Raw genomic sequence first — 22,446 nt, 5'->3', positions numbered from 1 at the left:
TGGTATGTAAACTTGATCTTAGCAAAAAAAATGTGAAGACAGGGCTGTACCGAGTACTCTATGAATTCCACATGTAAGACTGTTTTAAGGTATTGTGTCATAGGTTAATGGGAAGTATTCGGTATTAGATAAAAAGGAAGTCTTTTATAAACAAAGAAAGAATGATTCAAGAGACAGATAATTATGAACTTTTACACATCTAATGGAGACTCAACATATGTATATAAAATAATGATGTGTCTTAATCACTGACATCTTAGATGCGAAAAACATGCAAGTAATCATAATAAATTTGAGTAGAATAAGTTCACCAGGTAAGAAAAGAAACTATAAGATTGTGGGGTGTGTGAGTGGCTCAGCCAGTTACGTGTCCAACTTTGGCTCAGGTCATGATCTCACAGTTTGTGAGTTCAAACTCCACATCAAGCTCTGTGCTGACAGCTCTGAGCCTGGAGCCTGCTTCAGATTCCGTGTCTCCCCCTCTTTCTGCTACTTCGTAGCTCATGCTCTGTCTCTTAATAATAAATAAACATTAAAAAATTAAAAAAAAGAAACTATAAGAAGGTCAGGAAAATAAATAAATGCATACTATTTATGAGATATAATTAAACTCTAGTGATGCAGAGAAAAATAAAAAGATAAACTAGCCAAAACAAGCTGGAAAAAAAAAGGCTAGAATATGCATTTTCAAAATTATAGAAATCCTAGGACAAAAGAAATACTAGATATAAAGTTAGTACCACCTAATCATTAGAAAATTGATTCAATGGAAACAAATGATTCAGTGAAATGACTAAATACATGAACTTGAAGACATCTGATAATGTATCTTCATAAAAGATAAATCAAAAACCAGAATTACAAGAAAAATAAAAAAGTACAAAAATCATGGAATATTTTAAGATAATCCATAATGTATAGGCAAGCAGACAAAAATAAAATAATACAATTAACAGTGTTTGCCTAAAGGCTACATAAAATAATAAAACAATTAAATCACATATATTCTTTTCAAAAACAAAACATTTTTAATTGCCCATAATTTTACCCAGAAACCAGGTTTCCTCAAATATCAAAGAATAAGAATTATTAAGGCTACATTATGTGACCATAATGCCTAGATCCTAGGCCAAAGAAGAAATCACAATGGAAGTCACAAAATGCATAGGACTTGCTTGCACGTTGGTGGCTCAGTTAAGTGTCTGACTCCTGATTTTGGCTCAGGTCATGATCTCAGGGTCATGAGATTAAGCTCTGTATCAGGCTCTATGCAGGCATGAAACCTGCTTAAGATTCTTTCTCTCTCTGCCACTCACTTGTGCTCTATCTTAAAAAGAAAAAGAAAGCAAATACATAGGACTGAATAATACTAAAATTTTCATATTGAAACCAATTAGGATATTGTTAAAGTATATATTTGTTACTTATTTTTCTCTGATAGGATGTCTTTGCTTCACAAAAACAAAGATTTGGTTTTATTAGATGTGTCCCAAGAACCTCAAATAAGGTCTAGTAAGTATTCATTAAATAGCTGATGAATAATTTAATTAATGAAAGTAGTACTCAGAAATCAAATTTTTATTTTAAGAAAACCAAGGAGTACTCAAGATGGTGCATTAGGAGGTTCCTGAGTACCCCTCGGCCAGAGAATGCTAATGTACAGCCACACATGGAGCAGTTCCCTCTGAAAGAGATTTAGAAACTCAGGGAGCTCCTCCTACACATCAGGGTAATGAGAAAATGCATACATCAATAAGGGACACTCACCGTGATCCCCTTCTTTGGGACACTGACAAGTCTTGGCACACTCTCAAGTACTGGGTGCTACTAAGAACAAAAAAGGCAGCTAGGGAAATCAGCCTGAACAGACAGCTAGGAGCTCAGGCTGGGCTGACTGATGAGATTTACTTCCTACACAAGACCACTCTGTCATGTCTGGAAGAGGTGGTCCAGAAAACAACAAAGAAAGACCAAGAAAATGAAGAAATGATGGGATATTTTCCAAATTAAAAAAAATAAGTCTCCAGAAACAGATCTTTATGAAAAGGAGATAAGTGGTTTACCTGATAGTTCAAAATAACGGTCAACAAGATGGTTAGTGAGGTCAGGAGACAGCAGTGTGTGAACAAAGTAAGAATTCAACACAGAAGCGAACAAAAATTACAAAACACCAAAGAAATTACTGACTTGAAGAGTGTAATAACGGAACTAAAAATGGATATTAGGGGGCTTCAATATCCTAACTGCAACAACAAATAGATCATCAAACAAAAAGTCAGTTAAAATATATTGACTTCAACTGTGTTAGACAAGATGGACCTAACAGACATATACAGAACAGGCAGAATACACATTCTTCTCAAGCACATATGGAACAGTCTTCAAGATAAATCAGGTTGAGTGACCAAAAAAAAAAAAAAAAAAACCCATAAAAACAAACAAACAAAAACAAATTTCTTAAAACATTTAAGAAACTGTAATCATATCGAGTATCCTTTCTGACCACAATGGGACAAAAATAGATATCAATTACAAGAAGAAAACTGGAAAATTCATAAAAATATGGAGATTAAACAACATACTCCCGAATGACCAATGACGTAAAGAATTAAAGAAGGAAAAAATAACTTGTGCAACTCAGTACCACCACACACCCTCACATACACTTCACACACAAGCAAACAAATAATCCAATTAAAATGGGCAGAAGGGGGACAACTGAGTGGCTTAGTCAGTTAAGGTCCAACTTTAGCCTAGGTCATGATCTCATAGCTCATGAATTCAAGCCCTGCACAGGGCTGTCTTCTATCAGTGCAGAACCACTTCAGATCCTCTGTCTCCCTCTCTCTCTACCCCTCTCCTGCGCTCGCTCTCTCTCAAATTTTTTAAATGGGAAGAGGATATAAACAGACATTTTTCCAAGAAGACATACAGATGTCCAACAGAGACATGAAAGGTTGCTCAACATCACTAATCATGAAATAACAATAACAAACAAGAAATAACAAATGTTGGTGTAGAGAAAAAGGAACTTTCACACACTGTTGGTGAGAATGCAAATTGGTACAGCCACCATGGAAAACACAACAGAGGTTCTTCAAACAATTAAAGATGGAAATACCACCTGACCCAATAATTCCACCATCAGGTAGTTATCCAAAGAAAATGAAGACACTTATTCAAAAAGATACACTCACCTCTATGTTCACTGCAGCATTATTTACATAGCCAAGATACAGCATTATTTACATAGCCAGGATAAGTATCCATCAATAGTTGAATGGATAAGGAAGATATGATACACACACACACACACACACGCACACACATATGAATATTACATAGCCATAAAAAAGGATGAGATTGTGCCACTTGCAACTACATGGATGGACCAAGAGGCTATTATACTAAGTGAAATAACTCAGACTGAGAAAGACAAATACCATATAATTTCATTCATATGTAGGGGAAAAAAAGAACAAAAATAAGGCAGATACAGACCTAGAAATACAGAGAACAGAGTGATGGTTGCCAGAGGGAATGGGGGTGGGATGATGGGCAAAATGGGTGGAGTGGGAAATACAGACTTTCAGTTAGGGAATGAATAATCATTAGAATACAAGGCACAGCATAGTGAATATAGTCAATGGTATTGTATGGTAACAGATGGTAACTACACTTGTGATGAGCACAGAATATCCTATAAAGAAACTAAATCAGTATATTGTACACCTGAAATTAATCTAACATTGTGTGTCAAGTATACTTTAAAAAGTTTTAATAAATAAATAAATGAGTAAAGTATACTTTCCAATTAAAAAATACTTGAAACAAATAAAAATGAAAAAACAACATATTGATACTTAGGGAATGCAGCAAAAGCAGTTCTAATAGTAAAGTGTATAACAATAAACTTCTACATTAAGAAAAAAGGAAAAATCTAAAATAAACAAGCTAGCTTTACACATTAAGGAACCAGAAAAAGAACTAAGCTCAAAGTTAGTAGAAAGAAGGAAATAACAAAGGTCAGAGTAGAAATAAATGAAATAGAGATAAGGAAAACAATAGTAAACATCAAGCCAGACAAGGTTACTCCAAGAAAGAAAAATTATAGGCCAATATCCCCAATAAATATATGTACAAACGTACTCAACAAAATATTGGCAAAATGAATTCAACAGTACATTAAAGATTCATATACCACAATCAAGTAGGATTTATTTTTGAAATGCAAGGATGGTTCAACATCTGCAAATCAATCAATGCAATCCACCCACCACATTAACAAATGAGGGATAAAAGTCATAAGATAATGTCAAAGATTAAAAAAAAAAAAAGGGCATCTGACAAACTCAATATCCTTTCACCATGAAAGCCTCTCAAAAGTTTGGGTACAGAAAGAACACACCTCAACATAATTAAGACCAGTTATGAGAAGCCAATACCAAATATCAAACTGAACTGTGAAAAGCTTAGAAGCTTTTCCTTTAAATTGAGGAACAAGATAAGAGTACTCACTCTCACCATTTTTACTCAACATACTACTGGAAATCCTAGCCAGAGCAACTGGCAAAAACAAAAGATTAAAATTACCTATATCAGGAATGAAAGAGAAAACATCATTATAAAAATGCTGACATTAAAAAAATGCTGACATTCAAAGTATAATTATAGGGGCACCTGGGTGGTTTAGTCAGTTAAACATCCATCTTTTGATTTCAGCTCAAGCCATGATTCCAAGATTGTAGGATCAAGCCCCACATTGATCACTGTGCTGAGCATGGAGCATGCTGAGATTCTCTCAAACTCTGCCCTACTCCCCTCCTTGCATGCCCTCTCTCTGTCTCTCTCAAAAAAAGTACAATTATGAACTTTAAACATACAAATTTGACAATTTAGACTCAATGGACCAATTCCCTAAAAATCACAAACTACTAAAAGTTATCTAAGATAAAATAACCAAATTAGTCCTAAAACTACTAGTGAAAATAAAGTTAAGAAAAAAGCTTCTGATAAAAAGTATCTCTAAGTTCAATGACTTCACTGTAGAATTCTAGAAAACATGTAAAAAAGAAATAATACCAACTTTACATACTCACTTCCAGAAAGCAAAAAAGGAGGGAATAATTCACAACTCATTTTATGAAACCAGCATTACTGTGATATCAAAACTAGACCAAATTAGTAGGAAAAAAAAGGAAAAGAAAACTACAGACCAGGAGCCCTTAGGACATTGATTGAAAACAAACGAAAAACTACTGTCAGCCACCATATGAAGTCTAAATGTGAAAAACCACTCAATCATAACAATTGAAGCAGAAAAAGCATTTGCCAAAATTTAATACTTATTCCTGATAAAAACTTTGAGTATACTAGGGGAGAGCTACGTCAACTTTATAAAGACTATTTATTAAAAAAAAAACTTATTGTTAACATGATACTAAATGGTGAGAGGCTGAATGCTTTGTCCCTAAAATTTGGATCAAGTCAAAGATATCGTTTATCACCATTCCTATTCAATAAAGTACTAGAAGTAATGGCCCATGCAAGGAGTCAAGAAAAACAAAAGACATATAGATTAGAAAGGAAGAACTAAAGCAGTCCCTTTTTACAGAAGATAGGATTACAAATATAGAAAATCCCAGGATAAGTAAGTTTGCCAAGATCATGGAACATAAGGTCAACATGCAAAAATCAACTGTATTTCTATATACCAATAACGTACAATTGGAAACCAAAATTACAAAAGCAATAACATTTTTAATAGCACCAAAAATATAAAAACTTTCATTTATACTTAAGTATTAGTACATGTACAAGGTCAATTATGCTAAAAACTATAAAATGCTGATGAAAGAAATACCTAAATAGAGCAACATACTATATTTGTGGATTAAAAAACTCAATCAATCTCCAAATTTATCTATAGATTTAATTAAATACCAACCAAACTCTCAGCAAAGATTTTCTTTCTTCTTCTTTTTTTTTTTTTTGTAAATACAGGTAAATTGATTTAAAAATGTATACAGAAAGGCAGGGACTAGAAGGGATAAAATAATTCTAAAAAAAGAGTGAAGTTGAAGGCATCACATTACCTAAATGTCCTTCAATGGCAGAGTAAACAAACTGTGGTACACCCATTCAATACTACTCGGCAATAAAAAGAAATGAACTATGGATATGTACAACTTGGACGTACAAAAATCCAATCTCAAAAGGTTACATATTGTATGTCCATTGATAGGAATTCTGTACATTCTTAAAAAAAAATTGTCGTGACACAGAACAGTGGTTGCCACCACTAGAGCTAAGGAAAGGCTGTAACTACACAGGGATAGTATGAGGACTATTTTAGGGATGATGAATGTGTTCTGTCCCCTAACTCCTGTGGTATGATAAAATCCACAGAGATGTAGACAAAAAGTCCATTTTTCCCTATGTCAACTTGAAAATAATATTTACAAAATCCTACAATATATAATTGTAACATAAAGTAAAATATGCTTAATGACAAAAAGGAAAAAATAATTTTGAATATATACTATGTATAACTGGCAGAAAATGCAAAAAGGATAGCAACAGGAGGTCTCAAGGGGAAGGTGGCCTTCAAACAAACACAATTGAAATATGTGGAAATGGGAGACAGAATGCTAGGGATAAAGACAAGAACAGAACAAGCAAGTTGATCTTAGTATTTATTTCTAGGAGCGAATTCAAAGACTATAACATATAAAAATTCTGTTTTTTGTTTGTTTGTTTTTAGAGATAGAGAGCACAAGCAGGGGAGGAGCAGAGAGAAAGGGGACACAAGCTCCAAAGTGGGCTCTGTACTGACAGGCTGACAACTGACCACAGTGAGCCCGATATGGGGCTTGAACTCACGAACCATGAGATCATAACCTGAGTTGAAGTTGGAAGCTCAACCAACTGAGCCACCCAGGTGCCCCAAAATTCTGTTGTTTTTTTAAATATTTACTAAGTTGCCACAACCTTAATTTTTAAAATGAGTTCCTGTACAGTTGGCAAACAAAAGGTTATTATTGGAGGTGTTAAATCCTCTCCAAATAAAAATTACTTATTAATTGCATGTTCAACTTTGTAGCTTATTAAATATTACAGCATAATCAGTTATCTTCAAACTCTTTTAGTGACAGAATGTTCCTCAATAGCTTAATATAGAGGAGGCACCTGGGTGGCTCAGGTGGTTAAGCATCCAATTTCAGCTCAGGTCATGATCTCATGACCCCGGAGTTCAAGTCCCGCATCGAGCTCCGTGGTGAAAACTCAGAGACTGGGGCCTGCTTCAGATTCTGTGTCTCCAGCTCTCTCTGCGCCTCCCCCACTCAGGTTCTCCCTCTCTCCCTCTCTTTCTCTCTCTCTCTCTCTCTCTCTCTCTCTCTCTCAAATAAAGAAACATAAAAAAAATCAATAAAAACAAACTTGATACATAGAAGATCAAAGTGGAAACGCTCAGGTTGAAACATGGGTGGAGGGACCAGAGCCCCTTCCATTTCACCTGTATGCCAGGTCCCACTAGAGAACTATAAAGACCTACTGCAACAGATGTGTCCCTTTCTGACTTTGTTTTTAACACCTCCAGTCATAACTACATTTGTAATAATTTCTTATTAAATGTCTGCTAGATTCTCTTCTCTTTTTTTTTAAGCATAAAAACAAACAGTAGCATTCTGGCCATATTACCTTCTATCATTACATTTTCACTTCGTTTTATTAAATTTCTGCCATTCTGTAGTGTCCTTGTTTAGCTCTTTTAATGATTTTACTATAGAATGTAAAAAATAACAATAAAATCTGCTTTATTTTACTCTTACATGTGCACAGAAAATCTTGATGATCTTATTGTTTTAAGTACTTCTCTTTTGATAATTTGACAATTGATTTTTGTCAGTGATTCTCCACAAAGGATTTCAGACTATTTTTACCAAATACAATAGCTGGCAATTGTACTATGATCCAATGCTTTGTAAATTTATATTGTTATTCTTCTTTGTGCTTCTTTGCCCAGTGATTAGCAGTAGTGACACATGCTTCATGTTTTACTTCATTTTATAATAGACTATTTTTCAATCCATTTACCTATTTCTATTACCATTTACACCCAACACTGCTAAATTCTAATTCAGATACTTTCATCATTATTAACTAAGTATGTTTAAGCTTGCTTGAAGGATTAACATATAATTTAACTTTGTTTTGGTTTAACTTTCAACTCTATAATTCTTAACCATGGTTTATAAATCTACCTTAGAAATATGGATTGCAATTTAAAATTCTATGTTCACAACAATTTTTACTGAACTGGTTGTACTTTGTATCATCAAATCTTAATTTTTTCATTCATTTATCTTTTGTAAGTCTTTTTCAATTATACACTTTCAAGTGTCCTTTATCTTTGTGGTAATCTGTTATAAAATGATTCAGGATTTCCTAAGACCCCAAATGGTCCTTCCTTTCTCTTACGAGACATTTAAATTGGCCAGATAGTAGAGTGGAATCAGAGCCATATTTCTCTTAGCTATAATGATGTCTTTGTATTTTTAGCCTGTGAATTAAGGGCTAATATAGTTGATATAGTTAATATAGACCTAATTTCCTAACATGGTATTGTAAATTTTGTATTTTGTTTGAAAACCTACTACGTAAGAACTTTAGCTCCTCCCTCACTTTTTAAAACACTTTCTAAAATTCATGTTGAAACTAGGCTTCAAATGAGGGAAATCTTGCTCTTTAATAATGCTCTCTATTTTGGAAAAGTCTTTACCTTCTTATTATCCAAAGATATATTACACAGACAGATACTAGAACTATTATTTTTTCTTCTTGATGATCTCTTTCAGGTCATTTTTCTCTGACAAATAGTTGCTTGGCTTCTTCATTAATAGTACAACTAAGTTTTGCTCAGTTAAATCAAGTCTTTCCATAAAACCCCTATCTATGTTTCAATATCCCTTACCACCTTTTAGGACCTCACAGATTTTCAGGGTCAGAAAGAACTTAAATGTCCTTCTCCCAAGAAAAATCTCTATTTTTACAACGATTCCATTATGCATTCAATTCACATTACACTAAGTTTCAGAACACTTATATTTGTTCTAAAGCTTTCTGCTGGAGTAAAAATTCTGATACTATAGAGTCTATACCATTTTTTTCTTCCCTTTTTCATCACATGGTAATATTTGCTCATTAGATATACAACTTTCTTTTGCTCTTTTTCTCACTTATCTTGAAATGTATTGGTGAGGATGTTTTTTAATGGGTCTTACTATTTTTCCTCTGCCATCTTCCTAACACTTTGCAAGATGGAAAGTTTACATAACTAATACCCACTCTCAACTGTAATACTCACAGCTGAGACTGGAGATCTATGTTAGAATTGAAACACGTGATCTTTTAATTGAAACAACATCAAGTCTAATGAACAGCTTTTCTTCACATTTTCCAGAAACTGAAATTAATAACCCCATATTACTATAAGTGCTCAAAAACAAATATTCTAATGTAATATATTTTGTTCATTCTTTCTCTTGCTATGTATATACTCCAAAGAAAAAAGTATCCTACTATGAAAACTGGCACTGCAATACCTATTAAATACCTCTTCTCCACCAAAAACACCTAAGCATTTGCCTCTGCATGAAATGTTACAATCTTTCATAAACTCACTTATAGATTTGTCATGAATCACTACTATTATGTAATAATATCTTGAAGGAACTGAAAAATTTTGCACAAATTATACTTCTATTAAAGATTAAGTATTTGGGTATCTGAACAAATTCTATATTAAAACATATTCTTTATCAAGATTTTACTGTTTTTTGTTTGCTTGTTTTGCTTTACTCTTGAAAGATCTAGTTTTCTCAATATTAGTGTATCTTTACTATCCAATGAATAAAAAGACATGATCACGAATAATCCAATTATTTGTTAAATTATCTACTTTTATAGGATGCCTATTCAAATTGTATCATAAGGCTTTACAGAGGCTTCTTTTGATCTTCCTGCTACTGTTTAGACTCAAAACAAATACATAAAATTATTCATTTTTCAAAAAGCAAAAAATCCACCAACTCTTTCTTTCTTATCAGTTTGTATGCACTATTGGTTGATGGATCTCACTTTTTTTATAAAAATATTGTTTGATCTAATTATAGTACATTTTTAATGCATTTTTTCCAGTTCTTAGCATTACATTTACTATAAATATCAGATGTTCCTCCACAGATTTTGTGAACTTAATATAAGAACATATCACGGATGCTCGACACCTCAGGTTCTCAATCTGAAGGAAAATGACACCGTTACCAGCATCATCACTAACAGATTTCGTAAACGAGCTGCCAATACTATCAATTAGATATTTCACGGTTATTTTGGAAATAAGCATGTCACGAGCATGTCATTTGCAACCATCTTCTCTGGCTAGCGATAAATTCAAAGTGTTCTTTGACAAAGGACATGATTCAGTAGAGCCGTGAGACCTGAGTTCAAATGTAGATCGGGACAATTATAAAAACTGCAGCACACAAGCAAATTACTTCACTGCCCTAAGCCTCCATCTTCCTTATTAGTTTATTAAGAGAACTAAGTGGAATAGTGCACATACAGCATTCAACACAGAGCTTGGCACCTTAAGTGAAAGACTTCAGTAGAAGCTGATGTTCCTAACGATTTCCTAAAAAAGATTTCAACAACTATCTGTAGCAGTTATTGGATGCCGCAGACATGTATGACTCGTCTGCTACTCTTTAGTGTAGATTTGCTCTTTCATTCTTTTCTACTTTTCTGTGTTCTGTGTTCACAGCCTCCTGAGTGAGGCTTTGGTGGCATCACCTCTAAGAATTTCCTTAGGTGGCACTCAGAACATACACAATGGAAGCTATGCTCTCCGTGAGCCTCTTTTTCATACATGTTGTAGCTTCCAATTGCTCTTGCTTGAAATAAATTTGGGGAAAGCTGCTGTTACTCCATGTTGAGCCTAGACGAGAAAAATGGCCAGTGTCTCTGGGGAATAATTAACAAAAGACAGTTTGTTTCATCTTCATGATAAAATACAGCATCCCTATTAAAAGGCAAATTCATCATTCCCAAATGTTAAATAGAATGACACTTTAAAAGTAATTCCAGCTGATTAAATTTAGGGTTCTGAAAAAAAAATTTAATTCATGAATATACTCTGAATCCTTCATTTGATTTTAAAATGTATAAATGTTCATTTAACTTTGAGCCCTTGCCTCTCAGTGTTCTATTCTGAGCTAGTCAAACAAGTGGTAGCAGGCATGCTGGGCTCAATAATACTGCCTCTCATATTTAAATACTCTTTTTCACTTGGATTGCAAATTAAAGACAGTCTCCTGAACACTGACACATTTTCAATGATTGATTTTGCAAAACGTGTTGATTTTTCATACACTGTTTTGCCTCTGTGTGTGTCAACTTTGGCCTTCTTTTCTTGCTCCTTTGCAGCATTGCTGTCTCTTTGAAGCCATTGTCTGCTTGATATGAAAAATGTACATTAAACCTCATGACTAATTACACAGACAGAAAATTCCTTAGCTCAAATATAAAACACCCATGCCCAGAAACCATAACAAAAGCTTCTGCCTATGTACAAAACTCTTAATCAAACCTTTCATTCACTTGAGTTAAAAGAAATTCCAATAATTTATTTTCTGTTCAAGTTGTGTTTATATTCTTTGAAAAGCAGATTTCTTATGCATGTTGCATGCCTACAAATCAATCCATTTAACAACAAACAACATCCATGCATTCCCTCCACAAAAGTTTATACTTGCTGTTAGGTCTGCTATCAGGTGCTCCTGGATGAATTCAATTAAGTGCTACACAGAATTGTTTCCCGCTGGATACAAAACTGTTTAGGCTTAATACAGTGTCCAGTTTTTTTAATGCCCTGCACTAGGCATTAGCAAAGCTGACTTTTCCCAATAAATCCTAAGATCTATGATGTACACAGTTTCTTATAGTTTAAAAATATACTTGAAAAGAAAATGAACAGATACTTGTCTCCCCCTAAAATATATGGAATAACACCTCTATATCTGAAAGCATAGAGCCGTACACACATACTACATGAGGTAGTACACAGAGCACAAGATTTCATCTCAGAAACCGAGTGGTTGGGAAAATTATTTTTCCATAACAGACTAGTTCTGGAGTTCATCTAACCTATCATTTTTGAGAAACCGTCACAGGCAAGGCCTTGTTTCAGCATCCTAAAAAGATTGCCCGCAAGGAATTTAAGAGGCAGTGTGGTGGGGGAGCTGAATGAAAGAGTACACGCTAGTGTAGGAAGCCCCGAGATAAAACACTGAAAGAACACACCACGGAAACAAAGACGGGAAAGTTGGGGGTGCTGCCCTGCTTGCGTGCTTCTTCCGCGAGCTTGGATTTTCCTAAGGGCCACCAGCCACCATTTGTTTTCACAGCCCAAGCTACGACAGACTCCCCGAGCTGCTGGCCCACCCAATCTAGGTGCTGTTCTGTGTAAGCTGTTGCTTGGCTGTTAGATCAGCTCTCCTCTGCCTCTAGCTGTTCTTCTCACGCACTTACCCGGTGCCGGCAAAGCATCACATGCCATCACACTGCTCTTTGGGGAAACCTTGCACTAACTACCGGCGCACCAACCGGCTGGGCCAACCTTGGATATAAAATTTTGCCTGAAAACGAGGTTCCAGAACAGGGACGTGAGAGGAGGAAGGGGGGAAAGTGGCCACACGACTCCAGAAATGGCCACAATACCTAGGCAGAGTAAGTTGGAATAAGGTCTGCACATGAGCCAAAGCTTAGAATTTCATTGCCTTTGTTGGCTCATGTCACTTCTTTAATTAATGTCACTTTCTCTGTTTTAATATCGGAGCGAGTGACAAGAGTGCTTCTGGATGAATTGTGTTTTCTGAGGACTGTATGGCATACTCTCCCGCAGTCTGACAGAGGGACATGCCAGCTTTACTTGGCAGTCACAGTGCACCAGCTTTAGTTTTAGTAGTTTAATTTGTGGCAGTTATATGTTTTGAATACGTTGAAGTATTCACAACGGTCTCATGGAATCTGTTCCATAGATAAAGTTTACACAGTGGAAAAGAAAAAGCAATGGCTATAAGGCGATTAGGAAAAGCCTCTCTTGGCCACATCTGGCCTTACAAGGCATTCCTGTAAATTTAAGAGTATTTAGAGGAATATGATTAAAGTGGTCACAAGGAATGGTGCCCTCCCCTTTCTCTGCCCAGTTCTGTAGTTGGTGTGAGACGATCATAAGGAATATGATATTTAGAACTCAATTTTATGCAAAATCCATTATTCAAGAAGTGAAGTTTATATACATGATAGACATGCAATGAAATAAATGTTAGAATAGAAAACTTTGTTACTTATGCATTAAGTTGATTCTAACATTTTGGTAAACTAAGTTCTTATTGATATAAAATTCAGAACAATTTCTGCATGGAGGATGAAGGACGAAACTTTTTCTTTCGGTTTTGCTAAAGATCTTTCCAGTGGAGGGTGAAGTATCCTGAAGGGGTTTTTGTTTGTGGAGTTTTTCCTTCATCTACTTTATACGCTTTCGGGAAGCTCAATCAGCTCACGGTGAGAGCTGCCACCAAGGACTTCTTCCCAACTTTGCCTGCCCTTTCTAAATGTGGGGTTCTTTGCTGCAGCAGGTTGAGGATCTGGCTTTGATTGCACCTGGCTCTGCTGGAGAACAGAAACACTCATCTCCACCGAATGCGTGCTGCTTAAGTGCTGGAGGCACGCGCAGGAGAGACACTCTCATTGGAAACTTCATTACAATACTTTCTCTTCCCTCCATGAAGTAGTAATCCTCATTCACCAAAGGTAGAATTTTGCCTGACACAGCCACGGGAGCTCCTGTCTGACTTTCAAAATTAATCACCCTCTGAGCTGGAGTAGAAATGGCATGTCCTTTAACCTTAAGCACAAAAAGCTCTCAACAGACTGCAGTTTTTATATCCCTGGATGAGAGTTTGGGCCCCTAATACTTAAACTTGATGCACATACTGGGTTTCTGGCATGCTTTTGCCCATACCCATCTGCTAGCCTGGCACCGGGCCCATTCAGAAGGTGTGATGCCAGTTTCAATAGGGCATAGGTGCCAATCAAAGATGGGTTTGGAGGGGCAGCATGCAGAACGCAGCAAAAGTCAGCTCTTCTGCCAGAAGATCCTCCTGTTATCATATAATGCCAATGAAGGGCCACATGCTTCATTGCTTGGGATCACACTGCATCTGTAGATGTTTCTGGCCTTCGATGGATGTCTTTCTCCAGAATCATTTTCCTCAAGTATTACTTGATTGGAGACGTTAAAGAAAAGTCCACCTGTCTGAAGCTCATCCTGTTAAAAGGAACGGTGGAAACCTTCTACAACTGTCTGGAAATACTTCCTGAGTTCTCTGCATTTTCGCCTAAAATACTCTTCTGTGTGGAAGAGTGTATAGGGTACTCAGTCCACACACTGGAGTCATAAGGGACAAACATTCTGAAGAAGAACTAATTTCAAAGCCAAGTACGTGAGCAGTATAAGATCCATAAACACCTCTGTACCATGACATGTGAACGGTGGACAAGCTTTCCTCATCCAAATAGCTATCTTCAAGTGAATTCTCATATTCAGAGCTTCAGAGTTTAATTTTCCTCTCCCTTATTTTATAAACATGGATATTCCTGTGTCTTAAAACAAAGACCAAACCTACTATTTATTCCTCTTCTTCCATATCGAAAGGAAAAAGAAAAAAAAAAAACCCAAAACACTTCAGAAGCAAAGTCTATCCATATTTCATAAGGAAGCCAGAAGCTCTCAAAAGCTGAGAATTCTTTTATTGTGTGGCAATAGAGGTGAGCTCATTTCATGAAGAAGACATTTCCCTATAGCAATAGGTTTCAAATTTTAAAACCTTGACCACTGTAAACAGTTACAAGACAGTAACAGGTGCAATGGAAGAAACATAATATATAAATCAATGAAGAATAGAGTAGTTTGTAAGTCTTCACTAAAGGCAAAAAAAAATGACAGTAAAAATGTTGAAAATGAAGAACCCTAATATATGTTAAAAAGAAGATCAGACACTCAACAAAATGAAAAAGACAAGCAAAGGCTAAGCCTTAGAAGACCTCTCTCCTTTTATACAAAGAACCCAAACTTTTGTAAGTACTTAGATTTCTTAAGCTGATAGGGACAGGAACACTCTTCTTTAAAAACTCAAAATTAAAAGCCTATGGATAACAAACACAAAGTCAAAATACATCTTCTACAGACTTTTATTTCTGGTGTATAGGTCTAATGAGTGCATTGAATTCACAGAATCCCAAGCGATCCCTCCTCTCGTGAGTATCTCTCTCCACACCTTCATCTGGGGACTAATTTATTATATATACTAGTTTCCAGTACAAGTTTCCCCTATTACAGGTTTATGTCCTTCTTCTTCTCACCTTCACAGTGTCATTTTCAAAACTTTCTAGTTGCAGTCACGGTAGCACTATAATGTTGCATAGTGTCAGATAGGAGTTAGCTGCTTACCCCAAAGTCTTCTCTATAAGACACTGCCAAAATGGAGCAATACATAATGAAGCCATATGTGTTCCAATGACACCACTCTGTTGCCAGCACTGTCATTGGCTCTTCTGAACATTATTCTACATACCTTAAAAATTAATCCATTACTGTGGACAAAAAAATAAAGTAAGTAAAAATGACACACATAAATCATCTTTGCTATTCCTTCAAAAACAGAAGTCTGTTTCCTTATCAAGAAGGGAGTTAGGCTTTGAGGCTTTGATAATTCCTAAGAATCCTACTTAGGCTCTTCCTCATTCCCCTCAAAAAAAAAAAAAAAAAGGTTTCTTCCATGTTTCTAGAGCAAAAAAGAGTGTATTCTTCTTTATAAAACATAATGCTTTTGATTTGTCAATAAAGCACATATAGGTTCTACTAGATATTGTCACGATAACCAACTTGTCTCAGCTTTTCTTGTGATTAAGGCTACTTATGCAGATCACAGGCTGGAATTAAGGGTGCCCCCTGTAGTCATGGGAGGGGGTGAAGCAGACTGGCTTGTAGAGGCTGCACACCCCAACCTCAGTCTCAGTCCCTCAGGCAAATAACTGTCGAGCATCTATTCTGTGCTTGATATTCCAAAGATGCTAAATGGTCATCGCTATGCCCAACTTCAAAAAAACTAAAACTTCCAAAGACAAACCATGTCTATTTTTACTCATGTAAGCCATCAAAGGAGTTTGGCTTGTTGATTGCATTTAACTCTGTTTCTCTAGAGTTTTGGCCTAATTTCTGAAACCCAGGACCTTCCATATCTGAGGTACACAAGATACAACTTAAATGAGAATTTTACTACATCATCATGGCTACTATAGTAAATTTTAGGGGTAAAACATATTTAGGTCAGTAAGTAAAATGTCAGTCGTCCAATGACATTCTCTGTGTTCTTAGTTTTACCATATTAGAAGCTAAATCTATCATAATCCATAGCAAGATAAATGGAAAATCCATCAGCTAATCACTGAGGATGGAGTTTCTAAAGAAATAAAGAAATAAATATTTAAGTGCTTACCAAGTTCCAAAGTCCTTTAAAAACATTACGCCATTTAATTCTCATAATTACATTATGAGAATGCAACAATGCAGAATAGGAACAGTCTTGTGACTAGGGGAGAAGTCATTCAGTTTCTAAATGGCTCAGTCAGGTCAGAACTCAACCCAGATCTGCTTAACACCAAAACCCTTGCCTTTATTTATGCAAGTCTCCTTTAGTTTGCTTGGTTCTGTGTTGCACCTAGCATTAAAGCAGAATTCAGACTCTCCGTTCTCTCTCCCTCCCTGGATTTTTAGAAACTTTTTCACTTATTTGATACTAAAATGACAGCCATTTTTCCCATCCCCTAACCCCGCTTTCCTTGTTCCTCTCCCTCCTCCTCTTTTCGTACACAAAGAACCTTGCCTTGTTCTTGTATTCAGACTTTTCTCTTCCCTCTTATAACTATTTCTATTAATGCTACAGGCATCATATTTCTCCAAGTCAAAAGTAAATATCAAACTTCTCTGCTCCTTCCCTGTTACTCTAAGTTGATGATTACTGAAAGGCCTCGGCGACTGATCTCAAAGCTAGAGGACCGCCGTACAGGCACGAGGAGTCAGACACAGCGGCTAGTTTCTTCTCGGCCTTAGGCAAGAAATGCTGATGAAGTGTCTGCTGAAACATGCATCTGGGAAGAATACTACCTGAAAAGAATGTAACTGGACATAAAGGTGTTAAGGAAAACCTGAATTTCTTCACTGATATACAAGAAATGAGAAACATGGCAAAATGCAAAACTATGATATAATTTGATAAGAATTTGCTTAGCTTTGAAATGAGTCAGGACAAACAAAGTTGAACAAAGTGATTGCTGAAGGCATCTCATTAAAGAACTGATCCTACGTTTACAAGTACCACTTTTGATGGAACAATGACAACACTGGGAGCACACAGCTTTGTTATATTTCCTGAGGTACAGAGCCTCTTCCTCAACATTGCTACACATTTCTTCAAAATCCTTCCTCAGTGGTGTGCATCTGCTAACATTCCCAGGATCAGGTTCTAACATTCAGATAGTAGAAAGTACTGCATAACATATGAAACCTGAAAAATTGTTGTAAAACAAGTATTATTTTGGTAATGAGAAAAACCAAAAAGTATGTGAAATACACTTCGACAGAAAGAAGCAAAGAGTTTTTCGATTTGAATACAGACAAATAAATCACATGCCTCAGCAAACTTCTTTTTCACAACAGGAACCACACAAGTAGTGGATGTATGTATACGTGTATAGACCTATACTTAATTTTTAAAATGCATTTACATTTAAATACATATTAACATATATATTTATATTAAAAAAAGAAAGATCATTTTCCGTATTTCTTGGAAATTACTCAATATTTCAAAGAGCAGAAAGCTAGAAGTATCACTGACAAGCATGGGATCCAAGGCTATAGCTCAGTGACATCAGAAATTTATTCAACTCCCGCTCTCTGGCACTGAGTGAAGATACTATATTAGAGATCTTAGTTAGCTCTTTGCTATACAAGAGAATTTGTTAATTCAAAGTCTCAATCAACACTTCTACAGGGAATTCTATTCTCTGTGGACTCTAAGTACACTCTTATGGGCTTTCCTGGTACCATTCAATATGGTAGCCACTAGCTATATGTAGCTACTGTGCTCCTGAAATGTGACTTGATACATCCTTGATTTTAAAGACTTTAACTAAATGTAAGTTTTAAAAATTTGATAACATGTTGGAATAATAACATTTTAGATACATTGGATTAAATAATATATATCAATGTTAATTTTCACATGTTTCTTTAATGTGGCTCTTAGAAAATTTTAAATTACGTAAGTGGTTTGCATTATATTTCTATTGAACAAAGCTGACTATGTCACTCAACCTGGTACTTAAAATCATAGCATTTTTCAATCAAGTTCAAGCCTTTTAAATGAGGAAAATGTTCTCTATTTAACTCATGCTTTATTTATCTATTTTTATTTTACAGAGAAAGAGAGAGAGAATGAGAGGGGCAGAGCAGCAGAGGGAGAAAGAATCTTAAGCAGTCTCCAGGCTCAGTGCAAAGCCCCACCTGGGCTTGACCCCACGACCTTGGGGTCATGACCTGAGCCAAATCAAGAGTCAACACTCAACCAACTGAGCCACCCAAGTGCCCCTAACCCATGCATTTTTGTTTGTATTGGTTTTATCTTTCCAACTAGATTAGGCACTAAGATGATTAATAAGCTGTTTTTTTTTTTTCCTGGATTTCATTCACTTTTTCAAAATTATAATCTTAATTCTATCAGAAAAAGAGCTTTATCCATCATGGTCCATGAAATATGTTTGTGAAGGATAGCAAAATATGTGACCCTAGAATACACCTCTTTGGCAGAAGGATTATTTTGGGCTAATAGCACCTGAGAAAGAGCAAGTGCGGGGAGAGGCTTTCTCTGAATTCCCTTTATTTGCATAAAGACTGAGCCTCCCAAAAAGACTCGAATGTTACAAATTCCCTCCAGGGACGTTTCATCAACCAAAGACAACTGACTCTTATCACAGGAGATTAGAAATTGACACCAATCTCAGACAAACTTTGTCACAAACTATCATATCCCCCCATCTATTCTCCTAAGAGCCCATTCATCTTTCCTAAAAATCATTTACTCTCCTTTAAGTGGGCTCCATCCCCTCTTCCTTTCACCTGGAGCCTGCTTCAGATCCTGTGTCTTCTCTCTCTCAGTCCCTTGCACATTTGTGCGTGCGGTCTCTCTCTCAGCTCTCAAAAATAAAAAAAATAGACACTAAAAAGAAAGACAGTATAGAAGCTCTCAAATATCACTGCTTGGTGGGGTATCCACTTTTTTACTGTGATAGCCCCATGTATATCACATCAAAAATTAGTAAATTTGTTTACCTTTACTCCCGTTGTCAGTTTATTTCATGAACCCAGCTCTCGAACCTAGGAGAGGAGAGGGAAAGTCTGTCCTTCCTTACTGGCTGAGACATTTAATAAGGAGTCCAAGACTCCCCACTGGAGGTCTTTTACCAGTTCCTTAAACTCCTACAGAAACAGATGCAATGAGTCAATCCATTTAAGAGAATTCATCCCTGAGGGTAATTTTTTTTTAATCACTAATATTTATCTTATTTTATTCATTACATCCAGTCATGTAATGGATAGTCCTGGTCATTAAGCTACAGATTTAAGGTAGCCCTGAATGATCTTTTCAAGTTCAGCATAATTAAAAAATTTTAAATGTAGTATAAAAATATACTCAACTAGGGTTCCTTATCTGTGCCAAAGAACACAAAAATAATTCTGAGTGTGTTTTTTCATTTATCAAATGGTACTCAAATAACAAAGACATCTAGATGCACAGAAGTTAATTCATTCCACACAACAGATGCCGTGAGGTATTAAGACTCAATTCTCTAGTGAAGCCTAGTTAAGAAAGGACCACAGCCCTGTATTACTTAAATATTAATGATAAAGATTTACAGTGTTTGGATTTATACAGTTGTGGTTTCTGAGCTACAAAAAAGCAGTATTTCCATGAAAACACACTCTCAAAAAAGAACATTAACATTTTCCTGGTGGACTTTGTAATTATGCGCTGAAAAGACTTCTAAGATTATCAGAAGAACCTGGACGGCAAGTACTAGGGTCTGCCATATCTTAAACCAGACATTCTAGTAAACATTAATGAGGCTCATTTACTTAATAAAGTATATTAATGAATTCTATTTGTATTTCAAAGTTTCAATGTTCAAAATGGCAAGTAATCACAGTTCTAGTCACATATATAAGAATATTTGGTAACTTACAGTTATACTTTACCTAAATATATCAACCCAAATCCTCCAGAGCCAATCATCTTGCCCAGCACCCATTGTTTTCCTTCCATATCACCCAGAACCTTGCCTTCCGGAAGTGGAACAGGAAGTTTGTATTTTTCATTTCTTCTTGGAGGCATCACTTCTGTTGGCAGAAAGGTTGAGATAAGTAATTAAAAATAAAAACAACAAAAAGTCCAGTTAAAATACATTTCTCAAAATACCTTCTATGGGGCACTTTCCCAGGTACGTAGGAATTAGGGTTCTGAAGTCAGCTGGACTCGGGAAAGGCCGCATACTACATTCAAATAGGAATTTCACATACATTACAACATTGGAATCTAAGAAGCACTGATATTAAAAAACAAGCAAACAAACCTGTTGAACTTCACGTAACATTTCAAAATTCATTTAGGGGTGTCTATAATACAGGGCAGAATATACCTTAAGAAATGAGTTCATAATTCCCATGACAAAGAGAAAATAAATTTCATATACATGCAAATTACTCCTTTCATTGAGAATGGGAAGTATGAAAGTCGAGGTCTTGGGTCACTAGGAGAGAATACGGCTTTGGATTAGGAAAACGTGGGTAATGGCCACATACACCATCACCAAGCACGGCAAGTGACATCAAGGACACAGAGTAGGTACTCAGAAAATATTTGCAAAATAAGCCTAGAATTTTCATGGATACAGAACTTCTCGGAGCACAAGGCCATAGCAGTTTCAATGCTGGCACGCTACACTTTCAGCTTGTTTCTCTATACCCTGTCTCTTCCCCAACCTCACCAAAGTGAAAATTGGTCTGCCTTAGAGATTAATCAATTACATTTGTATACAGGTTTGTGAATTTCACAATGGAAGATTTTTAGTTGGAAGAGAACATTGCATGGGGGATAAAACACACAGCATATCTGCCAGAAACTAATTTAAATGTGAAGGTAATTGCAATCCTCTAAGTATTTCCAAAAAATTTTTCAGAAGTGATGAGTGCTTTGAAATGAAAGTTAAAGTTTTCGTTGTATAATCTTTCCATGTTTTGAATGATAAAGTTTCTGTTCCTTTTAATAAGGTTTCCCTTCTTCACTTTAATCCAATGCTCTGTTCTTACTTAGCATCAAGGTCTCAGCGCCAAGGAACACACCAGAAACCTCTTACGATAGTTTTCACCTGTCCTCCTACACGGACCCAAGGGAAGCAGGGAATTTAGATGGTGACCCATGCCTAAAGCCGTTTTGTGGGGGGCTCCCCTTGACCAATACTTTATTTATACTGGTGTCCAACTGGTGTCCAATACATGTTTGCTAAGTTAAAACCTAAAGTGTTCAAAGAACAACTTTTCAGCAGGGCCTAAATTCTAAATACGTATAAAGAGGATAAACACAGTTTTGGAGGGGGGAGAAGGAATCCTTGGCCTCAGGACTTGAGACCTGAAAGGTGACAGTGAAATACACATCCAGGACGCGGCTACAGAGAGCAAGTCAGGCCGGTCCCGCCCCCCCCCCCCCCCCCAAAGGTGTCACTCTGCTCTGCGGCTCCTTCCAGGGCTACGATGAAAAGCGCCCAACAGGAGATGCTGGGGACAAACCGGTGCCCAGAGGCCAGAACACGCGCCAGGACTTGCGGGGCGGGGCGCAGGCACAGCGCGGCCCACCACCCGCCTGCCCACACCCTGGGCGGCCCCGGCCCGAAGGGCCGCGAAACCCACCGGCGTCCAGAGACTCCCTTTCCGCCCCGGGCTCTCTACGCACCGCCGAAAAGCGGACCCCGACCCCTCCCGGGTCTAGCTCCTCCCGCCCGCGCTCGGAGCAAAGACGAGTTGAAGGGGGCGCCGGTTCTCGCTCCAAGTTAGGGGAAAGTGAGTAACGAACCGCGGAAGCAGGGACCCGCCCGGGCCGGGAGGCTCCGGCGCTCGCTCCGACGGCAGCTCTTCCAGCGGCCGGCGGCGCGGCAAGGCAGGCGGAGAGCCGGCGCGGAAGGCCCACTACGCCCGACGCCCAGGACTGC

General features: G+C 36.8%; 1 protein-coding gene across 3 annotated transcripts in view; it reads right to left on the bottom strand.

The window, feature by feature from the left end:
* The window catches only part of VRK2 (VRK serine/threonine kinase 2), a 101,904-nt gene extending 79,464 nt beyond the window's left edge, over positions 1–22,440 (bottom strand). Inside the window, exons 1-3 of one of the 3 annotated variants that reach the window (XM_029937405.1) lie at positions 22,311–22,440; positions 20,661–20,734; positions 20,441–20,581 (exon numbers count right to left, since the gene is read on the bottom strand). In XM_029937405.1, the coding sequence (XP_029793265.1) occupies positions 20,441–20,581; positions 20,661–20,733 (214 nt within the window). In that variant the 5' untranslated portion in view covers position 20,734; positions 22,311–22,440. Of the gene's footprint in view, positions 1–19,516; positions 19,562–20,440; positions 20,582–20,660; positions 20,735–22,310 lie in introns of those variants that run through there. The other 2 variants (XM_029937406.1, XM_029937408.1) reach the window with 2 other exon arrangements.
* Positions 22,441–22,446: the final 6 nt, after the last annotated feature.

Source organism: Suricata suricatta, chromosome 4 (genome assembly GCF_006229205.1).
Source record: "Suricata suricatta isolate VVHF042 chromosome 4, meerkat_22Aug2017_6uvM2_HiC, whole genome shotgun sequence".
NCBI lineage: Eukaryota > Metazoa > Chordata > Mammalia > Carnivora > Herpestidae > Suricata > Suricata suricatta.
Note: the sequence above shows the minus strand (reverse complement) of the source record. Positions and strands in the feature narration are given on the sequence as shown.